This window comes from Zalophus californianus, chromosome 3 (genome assembly GCF_009762305.2).
Source record: "Zalophus californianus isolate mZalCal1 chromosome 3, mZalCal1.pri.v2, whole genome shotgun sequence".
Classification (NCBI taxonomy): Eukaryota; Metazoa; Chordata; class Mammalia; order Carnivora; family Otariidae; genus Zalophus; species Zalophus californianus.
Window position 1 is genome coordinate 109,420,925 of NC_045597.1, and position 12,536 is coordinate 109,433,460.

General features: G+C 35.1%; 1 protein-coding gene across 6 annotated transcripts in view; it reads left to right on the forward strand.

The window, feature by feature from the left end:
• Window positions 1-12,536, forward strand: part of KYNU (kynureninase) — a 130,753-nt gene that overhangs the window by 55,060 nt on the left and 63,157 nt on the right. For all 6 annotated transcript variants that reach the window (XM_027591421.2, XM_027591417.2, XM_027591419.2 and 3 more), the window contains 2 exons: window positions 9,678-9,739; window positions 11,309-11,380. In XM_027591421.2, coding sequence (XP_027447222.1) covers window positions 9,678-9,739; window positions 11,309-11,380 — 134 coding nt within the window. The remainder of the gene's footprint in view (window positions 1-9,677; window positions 9,740-11,308; window positions 11,381-12,536) is intronic.

Consider the following 12,536-nt stretch of genomic DNA (forward strand, 5'->3'; position numbering starts at 1 on the left):
TTCCTGCTAGCCATCAGCATGAGCCCTACTGCCTAAACACTATTTCATTTATTTATGTTTGGAAAATCCATAAAGAGTTTTCGTTTGCAATTTTGTTTCTTTTGTTATGTTTTAAGTCAAGTTTGAATGCTACAGTACTTCAATTGAAAAGCTTTTGTCAAGTTTTTTCTTGTAATTTTTTCTTTACTTGTATCATTTTGTCCTTTAATCCTGTACCCTAAAATAAGAAATACATTTTTGACAGAGGCTTAATGTTTAAAAAAAAAAAAAGATACTTGTAGATGGTAAACGTGTTAACCTTTTGAAAAAAAAAAGCTATTTAATTGGGTTGAATATTGAGCATTGCTTAAAATCTTATATGATATTTAGGGTATTGAACAAAAAATTAATGATGTTTAAGCATTTGGAGTGCTGTTATTTGGTAATATTTAGAGGACTTAGGGAAATCATAACTTTCATAATGCTTTTTCAAACCTCACTCCTCTACAGGCAAGTATAAACATATCTTTATTGCTTCATCCCAATTGCATCTTGGTCAGTGATCAGAAGACAATATCAATCTGAGCTGGGAGAAAGTGGAATTAGAGTGAGGACAGTAGGATTTACATCCGGAAAGAATATAGACAAACCATGAAAACCTGAGGAATACCTTGTTGATTCAGAAATGATTATTGAACCTCTGCTGTGTGTCTGTCAGCACTTACCGTGTAGGTACTGAGGATACAATAGTAAGTAAGATAGTGGGTCAGAATCCTCACTATCTTTATCCCATGGGATATCCTCATGGGACTCTCATTACAGGAAGATACCCCCCCAAATGTAAAATAAATATATATACATAATCATATAACATAGAGAAATTAAAAAAAAATCATTGGGGTTAGTGCTTCAAAAGAGAGGTAATTTCCAATTAATGATGAAGGGGACTGAACATAATCATTTAGGTACTCTTTTTTTTCTGAATTTTCACTAAACAACTCTTAGTGGAATTTAAAAAATAAAAGTATAAAAGGACGAACAGAGAAATGGAGATGATAGCAGCATTTTGGGAATTGGATAGCAAGTGCATAAGTGGTAATTGCCTTTGTAACAACAACAAAAAAAGGTAAAGCATATCTTCATCTCCCAATGGAAAAAAAAAAATGGAAAGCCACCTGCTTTACACTGCAGATCCTTCAAAAGTCTGGAAATTATGATAAGCATCTCTAGAAGTGGGAGTAAAATAGGAATAAAGAGAGAGAGAGATGTGTGTTGATAGTCTGTTTAAAATTCAGTTAGAATGGCAGCTCCCTTTGCCCATTCTATGCCACCAGGGGAATTGTTCTCCCCAGATGACTGGGTGAGTCTCTGAAGAAGGAAGAAGGCTCCCAAGGGAGGATATGTACACTATATTAGTCTGCTCAGGCTGTCATAACAAAATACCACAGACTGGGGGGCTTGAACAACAGATGTTTGCTCACAGTTCTGGATGGAGGCCAGAAGTCCAAGACCCGAGGGTGGTTTTCTGGTTGGACTGGGACTCTCCCTGGGCTGTACATGGCTGCCTTCTGTGTCCTCACCTGGCCTTTCCTCTGTGCACACTCAGAGACAAAGAGCACTCTGGTGTCTGTCTTCTTACAAAGACACCAGTCCTAGGGGATTAAGACCTCACCCTTATGACTTCAATTAACCTTTATTACCTCCTAGAGTCCCCATCTCCAAATACAGTCACACTGGGGGTAGGACTTTAACATACAAATTTCAGCAGGACACAGTTTAGTCTATAACATAGTCCTTGGCAAAAACAAAAGAATTAAATAAATGTTTATCCACTTCTGTTCTAATTTAGTATCCAGTATCTATGCAGGAAACTGGAACATTCTTCTCTGTGAGACTTGGACAGCCTAAAGATTCTGACATGAGTTGTCCCAGTATAATGGCTCAGTAGGGTCCCCTTACAACAAACCCCACCACATGCACAGTGGAAAAACACACTCGTGTGATGTAGTCCAAATTTACCAGACTTTCAAGGAAAATCTGTTTTTAGTTTATGAACCATAGGAATGTATTACCTATTCAAAAAGTTGAAAAAAAAAATAGAAGGGTTGCAAGCAAAAGCAAGTTCTATTTCCTACTAGCTATTACTGAGTAATCATTACTCTATATACATTTCTGTTTTATGTGGCTGTATTAATAGGATCAGAATATTGACTTCTAGTTTAAAATAACAGATGTAGTCTCTCATGGTTCATCTCTCCCTCTGATTCCCCCCCCCCTTCATTTTTCCCTTCCTTCTCCTAATGTCCTTCATGCTATTCTTTATGTTCCACAAATAGGTGAAACCATATGATAATTGACTTTCTCTGCTTGACTTACTTCACTTAGCATAATCTCCTCCAGTCCCATCCATGTCCATGCAAATGGTGGGTATTCATCCTTTCTGATGGCTGAGTAATATTCCATCGTATATATGGACCACATCTTCTTTATCCATTCATCTGTTGAAGGGCATGTCACCTCTTTCTACAGTTTGGCTATTGCAGACATTGCTGCTATGAACATTGGGGTGCATATGGCCCTTTTCACTACATCTGTGTCTTTGGGGTAAATACCCAAAAGTGCAATTGCTGGGTCATAGGGTAGCTCTATTTTTAATTTTTTGAGGAACCTCCACACTGTTTTCCGAAGTGGCTGTACCAACTTGCATTCCCACCAACAGTGTAAGAGGGTTCCCCTTTCTCCACAACCTCTCCAACATTTGTTGTTTCTTTCCCTGTCCATTTTTTCCATTCTAACTGGTGTAAGGTGGTATCTCAGTGTGGTTTTGATTTGAATTTCCCTGATGGCTAATGATGATGAACATTTTTTCATGTCTGTTAGCCATTTGTATGTCTTCTTCAGAGAAGTGTCTTTTCATGTCTTCTGCCCATTTTTGGCCTTGATTATTTGTCTTTTGGGTGTTGAGTTTGAGAACCATGAACCATGAGAGACTATGGACTCTGAGAAACAAACAGGGTTTTAGAGGGGAGGGGGTGGGGGATGGGTGAGCCCGGTGATGGGTATTAAGGAGGGCACGTACTGCATGGAGCACTGGGTGTTATACGAAAACAATGAATCGTGGATCACTACATCAAAAACTAATGATGTATTGTATGATGACTAACATAACATAATAAAAATAAAATAATAATAATAATAATAAAATAACAGATTTAAGTACAAGCCAAAAGTGATCCCTTCTATTCCAAACACATAGAGATGATAGGAAAAACATTAGATTAACAAACATACAGCAACACTTAAAAAATAAAAATTCAATAGAAATCTCTACAGACCAGAAATACTGCCGCTGCTAAAGAAAGGAGCAGTTGGAAACCTGGAGGCACAGTTTTTTGGGGGGCAGCACATGAAGCCAGGCTGAGTGTGCAGAGCCTGAATCCAGACCCTCAAAAGGAGCCCCAGGGTGAATCTGCACAGCTCTGAATGCCTGAGGCTGAGACCCAAGGCCAAAGTATTGGTCAGGCAGGGCAGGTAAAGGTGAAAACCTAGCATCTCCTACGAGACTAGTCAGATTCTGAGGAACACAGAGCACTTGATCAGGTGTCAGCATTATCTAGAGGACTGTGTATATTTTGATGGAGCAAACTACCACCTGAATAATCCTGGATTGTATGTAAGGGTGTGTTAAATAGTTGGTGAACAGTGCTTTCATTTATGTTCATTTTTTAGAAGCTAAGTATATTCTTTCAAATGTCTAACATATAAATAAAAGACCTGGAAAAAAAAACGGATTAATTTGATCTGAGCATATGTTTTCTTTAGCTGTGGATTGTTTTTTTCCTTACTAGGTTTGCTTTCAGAACATAAACTGCATTCTAATCCTGTTATTTTGTGCTTAATATTTATCATCCTCTAAAAGAGGAGTTAGGATGTTTATATACAGGCCAGGGAAATGGGAAGGTGATACTATTTTGTGAGATTTATTTATGAAGCCAGTAAACTCTGAAAAAAGAATTCTTTTGACCATTTAAAAGTTTATAGCTCTAGTGCAACTTATTAAATATGCAAGTATTTTATTTGCCCAGCAAATACATCACAACCATCACTGAAATTTCAAATGAGGCATCTCTCATTATAATTACTATCGAAAATGGGGGGGAAAAAACCCACTAGTCAAATTTATTTAGAAAAATAAAAGGATTGAACTTACTAAAAAATTAAAAAATATATATTTATCAACTCTAGCTTTGGAGATTTTTCTGTGTCTTTGAAATACCATACAAAATTATCACACAGGACAAACTTCATTATTTTTGTGTGGTTTTTTTTTTAAGATTTTGTTTATTTATTTGACAGAGACAGACACAGCAAGAGAGGGAACACAAGCAGGGGGAGCGGGGGAGGCAGGGGGAGTGGGGGAGGCAGGGGGAGCGGGGGAGGCAGGGGTAGTGGGGGAGGCAGAAGCAGGCCTCCCGCCGAGCAGGGAGCCTAATGCGGGGCTCAATGCAGGGCTCAATGCGGGGCTAGTTCCCAGGAGCCTGGGATAGTGACCTGAGCCGAAGGCAGACACTTAACGACTGACCACCCAGGCGCGCCTATTTTTGTGGTTTTGTCCTGAATGTTGTGTTAATTAAATTACAGACATTTGACCCTAATGATATGGGATATAAAAGATAACGATTCCTTATTGAAATGAGTACAGTCACTTTCCTAGAAATGAAGCTCAAGAAACAGTATGTATTTTGTTTATTACATATATCATAATTATTATGTATTGTAAGTAACAGTAAGCATATATAATAAATAATTTAAGGTAGGTAGTCTTTCCAAAGTCTCAAGTCATTTATGACAAATATAATATTTCATTTGAAATGTTTTCAGTGAACGAAGGTAATTTTTAGTTTTTTTTTTTTTTAGATTATTTATTTATTTGACAGAGAGAGACACAGCGAGAGAGGGAACACAAGCAGGGGGAGTGGGAGAGGGAGAAGCAGGCTTCCCGCGGAGCAGGGAGCCTTATGCGGGGCTCAATCCCAGGACCCTAAGATCATGACCTGAGCTGAAGGCAGATGCTTAACAACTGAGCCACCCAGGCGCCCCTGATTTTTAGTTTTAATTCTGAGTTTATTAAATGTCTGTTTTGTTCTTTACAATTCGTGTTTTGTCGGAAGAAATACTTCTATTTTTTTGTTGACCAAAAGGATGTGAATTGACAGTGTCTACAAAGTATATTAGAAAAAATATTTTAAAAACTTGTACTTTTTTTAAAAAGTGTCAGTAACTATTATCTCCCAAATTACTTTTTTTTTTTTAAGATTTTATTTATTTATTTTGACAGAGAGAGACACAGCGAGAGAGGGAACACAAGCAGGGGGAGTGGAAGAGGGAGAAGCGGGCTTCCCGCCGAGCAGGGAACCCCATACGGGGCTCGATCCCAGGACCCTGGGACCACGACCCGAGGCAAATTTACTTTTTAAATTGTGTATATTAGTCAGAGAAATGGTTCTTACGTCAAGGTGAAAAATGAGAAGTTCACTCTGTTTCATTAGGAATAGATTATTTTAGAAAGTGTTTTTACGTATATTTGTGTTTATCTTATTTGTTGCAAATCCCACCAGGTTCCCTTTTTCCCTGGTTCACTAGGAAATTCTGAGAAAATATGATTGAATTGGAAGTAGCAAAAACATGTAACAGTTTCTATTTGTTTCTCATCTGCATCTTTTGCTGTTTTTTTATCATTCTTCCTCACTTTGTAACCCACGAAACCTCAAATGCTGCTTGGAAATCCAGGCTGCATAAATCATGAAATAATTAAAATAATTATCTGGTAAGTACAGTAAAAAACAGCAGAAGTCAAATTTATTTTTGCTACCTGCAAGCTACATAAATGTGTCATGAGCAAACAGACACATTGCATATTTGGGGCAATGGTTGACTCTTCCAGGTTCTTAAAACCACAGTCTTTATTTCACCATAAAATTTCCCAAAAAGAAGTAACAAGAGGATAATAAAAAGTACTATGTATACCAATTGGTAGAGTGGATAGAGGGAAGGAGGAGACAGTGAGCAACTGTATTTTTTCATAGATACAGAAAAGAATTTCAATTTCAGAAGAGAAGAAAAACTGTTAATAAAACATTTTATATAGAGCGAACAATTCTGCAAAACATGGAATAACTTTCCCTTATAATTAATGTCATATTATCAAGATGCTAGAAATAGAATTGCTGAAGAATATTATTAGTATATTATTAAGCCTTCTTCTCCCTGGATACATAAAAACCACAAAGGGCTAGATACATGCATATCAGCTTATAAAAATGTTGTAATGTGGACATAAATTTGCTTTATGAAATTTGTGGTTGACCCTCTGAGAAGCAATAATCCCTATAAGCTGTCTCCAGTTACGAATCCTCACCCATGCACTAGCCACCTCTGGAGGCCACAGGAATTTACTACTTGAAAGACAGAGTGGAAAGTTCTCAGACTTAGCCTGATTACAAACCTTACAAGCAAATCCACAATAACATTTGTGTCTGTTTAATCAATTATACAGAACATGGATGGCAGTTAGGAGATCCGTCACATATCCTCTTATTAAACACTAAGCAGCTTGGGGCTCTGTCATTCTTCTCTTGGCAAAATATTTGAAATTAAAATTAAAAAGATGCAGAGGAATGTTGGTAATGAACATGGGCCTCCTGTATTTGATTTATAGGGAGTGGATAATGTAGGCAGCGCTTTCCAGTGTAATCTGGAACAAAGATTTTAATCATTTTTTTTTTTATTCTAAGAGAGGGTTAAGATTTTGTCTCACTTCCCTATCTATGAGACTTGAGGTGAGTTAGTTCATCTCTTCGGAGGTCAGTTTCCTCATTGATAAATACGGACAATTAAAGTAGATATGTTACTGTGTGACTGTGAAGAATATGTGAAAAAATACAAGTCACATATTTAGAAGTATTGGCACATAGTAAGGACTCAATAAACATTCGTGTGCCAGGCATTGAGATAAGAAGGCCGTGCTTGCGTTTAACTAAGTTACACCTTCTGGTAAAGCAAAAAATTATGATCAATAAATAAACAAGCAGCAAAGCACTCTACGAACAAGAATCCTGGCTCGTACCCATCTTCGATGAGGTGATTCAAATCTTGACATTTACTGCAATGAATTGTAGATGATCTTCTACTTTCAAATCCTGATAAGAGTTCAGGAAGTTTTTAAAAATTTTTGCCCTGCAATACTTGTAGTTCTTGATGTTTCAACAGTAATTAAAAAAAAAAGGTCTTGGGAAAAAGAAAAAAGAACAAAGAAAAGCAACTCAAAATAATTTCAGTTTGCTTAATTTTTTTTTTATTTTCCTATGGAATGCTGATGATATTGATATATCTTAAAAGAACAAGTGTTGGTTTCAGAAATGCAATTGGAACCAAAAGAGAGAGGTCAAATAGATAAATTTTCCTTTAAAAAGATGCTAAAAATCAGTCTGATGTGTGGTGCTTCGGTGTTAGGAACCTTTGATTCTTTAGTGCCTTTAGGTTATATTTGAAATAAACATCTGTGTTAATGTCCTGAAACTTTAATATTTGCACTGTCCTCAGATACACCTGTGTACACATGCACACACATTAAATAGACTCACTGTCTCCTTCACAAAGTTCAGTAGCAGGTGAGGAGAGCATTTCGTGAAGTGCTTGCTTGAATTTGGAGTGTTCTAAGATGAGATAATTTCTGTGCATGGTGGCAGATAAATTATTCAAGTCAGTGAGGGATTATTTACAAAGAATTGATCCGAGTGTTAGTATGCCACTGAAAGTGAGGGAGTAGGTAGCACAGGGTCAAGTGTATGTCTACATTAATTGAGCCTACCACATCTGGTTCATTACATTCTTCACAAGAAAAATTTTAAGTGATCCAAAATGAACACTGTATTGTTTGGAGGACTAAAATTTTCAAGGAATCCACAATTATTTTAATCAGATTGCAATTGTTAAACAAAACTAGGATATCTTAACCTCCATTAGAAAGTCTCCTTCCCTCTTGCCTCTCTTAGTTCTTTGCTTTCATTTTGTGGTAACTAACCTATGAATTCTTTTTCCTTCTCATTACATTTTATTCAAATGCTTCTCTTTCTATGAATTCTCCTCTTATAAAATTACTTTTCCTTCCTTTTCTCCTTTCTCCTTGCACTTTCTCTGCCAAAATATTTTTGGAAATAAATTGTTCTCAGAAAAGATGCATGTAAAGAGCTAACAGGGATTTAAGGATAATATTAGATTAGATATCTTAGATAATGTTTTGTTTTAGAAATAACAGTAAAAATTCATACCATAATGCAAAGAAATAAATATAGTAAAACTGGCAGCATTTCTTTTACATATTTCCAAAAGATTTTCATATTGTAGGAGAAGACATATGCCACTGTATGCAACATAAGGTTATCATATTCATATCTATCTCGTATGTCTAGGACAAATTTTATTTAGTGCTAGGAATGTAGAATGAGATGGTCTCACTGCGCCTTGACTTCAGACACTGTTCACCTTACAAGGACCAGAGAAAAAGCTTTTAACCAATTGTTTACCAACATTGCACATCAAATGGAGAAATCCGTCTGTTAAATGCAACCCAAAGTTTTTCTTGACTAAATGGCGGTGTTGAAATAGAAATTCCTAAGTTATACACTTATCTCTAGTGGCCTGCCCTCAAGTGAACTTATCCTGAAATCTAGCTGTAAATTAGATTAATTATTTTACTTACTGCCTCCTCTTCTAAAATGGAACTCTAACAGAAGTATCTCTTTGGATATGAAATATAGGACTTGTATTACACATTTTCTCTAACGCCTCATACAGCTTTACAAACAATGGCACAAAACCTATTTTTCTCAGTGATAGTTAAAGAGATTTTCCTACTGTACAGGTCTAATTGCTTTTAAGAGACTGTAAGAACTAAAAATATGAAAGTATTGTTGTTGTTACACTCTGAGTTCTTAAGTATCCAATGTATGCTTTGTCTCTGGGTCTATTTCTAGTGCTCAAGCACTCATTAGTAAGAATTAGATCAGATTATGATTCTGTAGTAGTTATCTTAATTTTGCATATGTTCTCAATCAAATAATACCTATCTATTAATTATCTTTCATCTCTGTCTATGAATAAATCCCAGAGCTATTTAGGTCTTTGTGCTTTGCTTTCTAGCTCTTTTGTCTAATAAACTATTATATATCTCACTGTAATAACAGTGAAGTGTGTTTGGCAAACTAGCTCTCTTTTATTAAATGTGCGTTTTAATTGGATATTAGAAACAAGCAGTTCTAAAAATGTGATCGGCCCTGCTTTCTTTTGAGATACACTTACCACAAAAATGTACTCTGTGGGAATTTGGCAAACTACCTGATAATAGGATAAATCATTTTTAGTTTACAGGAAAAAGCAAATGCTTCATTATTTTGTTGCTATTATTTACTATATCAAAAAGCAAATATAATTTTAGCTAGCTATGTGCATCTGAGTCCAGATATCGTTTGATAAAATGAGGCAAGTGGGAAAACTTCCATTTCTTTGTGATGACACATCAGGTACGTCCTTATCTCTAAAAACATTAAGGAGGAAGGAGTGAAGCCTCCCTACTTTGTTTTTCCAAGTAACTTCAGCACTAATAGAAAAATCTAAATTATGATGTGTTTACTTTGCAGGAGCCAATGAGAAAGAAATAGCCCTAATGAATGGTTTGACTGTTAATTTACATCTTCTACTGGTAAATATCCTTTCCCACCAATGTTTCATATACACTCATTTGTAGAATCTGACATTTTTCTATCTTTAATTCATGAGCATCTGGGGGTTTACTTATTTAAAAATAAGTTGTGAGGTTATTTTCATTTTTACCAGGAAATGCTGGACTATGATAGAAAGGCTTCTTCATAACCATGGGAGAGTTGACTCTTGCAAAGAGCTTTAGAATAATGAACGGTTCTTATCTCAGAACATAAGGAATAAAAGTCACAGTGGATTAAAAGCAAAAACTGCTTACAGGCACACAAAACAATGATGTACAAATGCCAACAAACACTGAGCTTTTCAGAAAGATAGTTTTCCAGCATGCTGGACTTTAGTAGGGTGGCATTCTGATCAGTTAATGTTTTTATAGACTAATTTTGGGGGAGAAAGTTAAAAAAGAATTAGAAAATAGAACTAAATTGGAGAAAAGGGATCTAATACCTTAAATGAGTTACTGTATTTAAAGTGCTTCCTACTTCCTAAGTACTTAATAAATATGTATACCTTAAAATGTCAAATATATTCTTGATTTGGAATATGGTGTCTGTAGTAACTGCTTGATGTTTGAAAAAATTTTATTTCATTTTTAAGTGAGTTTTTGGAAACATGTCCATGTGACCAAAGCACACGATGAATATATTAATATTTTATTTTGATAAAAATGAAGAAATGATTGTTAAATATCCCTAAAGGAACACGTTCACGGAGTATGTTAAACATGATGGTAAATAGCATAGTTTTAAATTCAGACACCTTGGGGTTTGATTCCTAGCTAAGTTACTTAATGTCTAACTTCGGATGAGGTTTTGGTGATTTCTACATCTTCATTTTCTCCCTGTGAAGATGAGGACAAGAATACCTACCTGATATGTATATACAAGGGTGAAATGTGATAATATGTGAAAATTGCTTTCGCACCCTGACCAGTGATCAACACTAAGTCAACAGTAGCGATCATTTCATTGTTACCGTTGTCAGTGTTTATTCTCTAGGAACTGTGGGGGGAAAGGAAGGGCTCTCTCCTGAACAAATGAGCTACTCCTCCCTGGTGCCTCTAGAAGTATCAAATGTTTCATGTTAGGGTTGAGGTCCTTTCAGTTGGACCGAAAATAAAATCCCATAAAACTATAAGGCAATGGAAATATTATACACCAGAAGCCAAATCAGCAGCATAAGATAAATCAATATAAATAAAATTTATATAGAACATGATATTTCAGTCTTACAATAAAAATTACCATTAAAGGCATTGGGAAGATAATTTTTCAATTAAAATTTAAGTAAAGCTTTGTTTTTATCTCATTCACGTTATCTCCCAAATTTGCTTTTCTGTTGATAAATGTAATGAGCCAATACCTTCTTTTATTTCATAATTCATTAGAAATAAGGCTAATTGGAAAAGGAGCCGCCCTTAACAGACATCTAGATATGTCATTGAGTCATGCCTTTAAAATGCTGGAGATTATAAAATGAAAGTATGGTATAAAATGAACAAATGTATAAACTGTGCATGAATGCTTTTCTTAATAAATCCATTTCATTGCAGTTATCCTTTTTTAAGCCTACACCAAAACGGTATAAAATTCTTCTGGAAGCCAAAGCCTTCCCTTCAGATCATGTAAGGATTCTTCAAATTAAATTTATATTCTTTCTACTCTTCCTAGAGGAGCACACCATTTGCCTGTGTTGAATAGTATATTCTCTAGTCTTTTCCAAGTAACCTTACAATAAAAAGATCTGTCAAATGCTTTTGATTAGGCATTTTTAAAATATAGATTGTAGCTTTATTTCTTTTGTTCAAGTAAAATGTGTTAGGGGAGGAAAGGATTGAATAGCAACAGTGATTTATTAGTCTTTTTAAAAACATTGAGCAAACTGCTGGTTTAAATCAAGTGCAGTTATAAATGTTTTATTAATTCTTGTTGCTATTTTATTTTATGAAATCAAATCAGTACATACCCTGGTGCTTAACCTTTTAGCTACATAGAATAGCGATAAAACTTTTATTTTTCCATAGCATGCTAGCATGTGCTTTATAATTGAAAAAACATTTATTAAGGATGAAAAATATTTCTTATGGTTTATTAAATCTTACTTCTTTAAGAAATTTGATCGTTTCAGACATAGACATGGATAAAAGTATGCATTTTTCAGTTTTAGTGTTAGAGAGAAATTTGATTTCTATCTTTCTATGATCACTGTTAACTATTCTAATCCACATCTTGTAATTTAAATCATTTAATTATGTCCAAATTAATAGCCATTACTTTACTAAAAAAGATCAAAACCCTAATATTAAGAAAAAATTCAGAGTCTTTATAACTTCCTGTTCCCGTTCATATCTTGTACTCTCAGTGAAGGGAACTTTCTGATGTTCTTTCCTTTTACTAGCTTACTCTTTTTAGGATAAGCCCTTCCTATAAGCTAGTTCAAATATAGCAAGTCCACACTACTCACTCTGGTTATTTTGTAAACTCTGGTTTTGACGTAAGTTAGGTGATTTAATATCTTCTACAAATCTCTTAGAACTCTCTAAAGTCTAGATGACCCCTATGCTTCCATACATTTCTAAGATACAGTGTTTCAAGGAATGTTCAGATTCCTGCATATAAATTATATTAAGCACTTCTTTTCTGGTGTATTCTGTTCAGTCACTTTTAAACTTGACCTTAGATTTAATATAATAATATGCTTTTATTGTTATTTTATTATCTCTTTTCGGAGTTATTTCAATGTATTTCTGTGCATTGGACTTGATTCAATAAATCATTCTT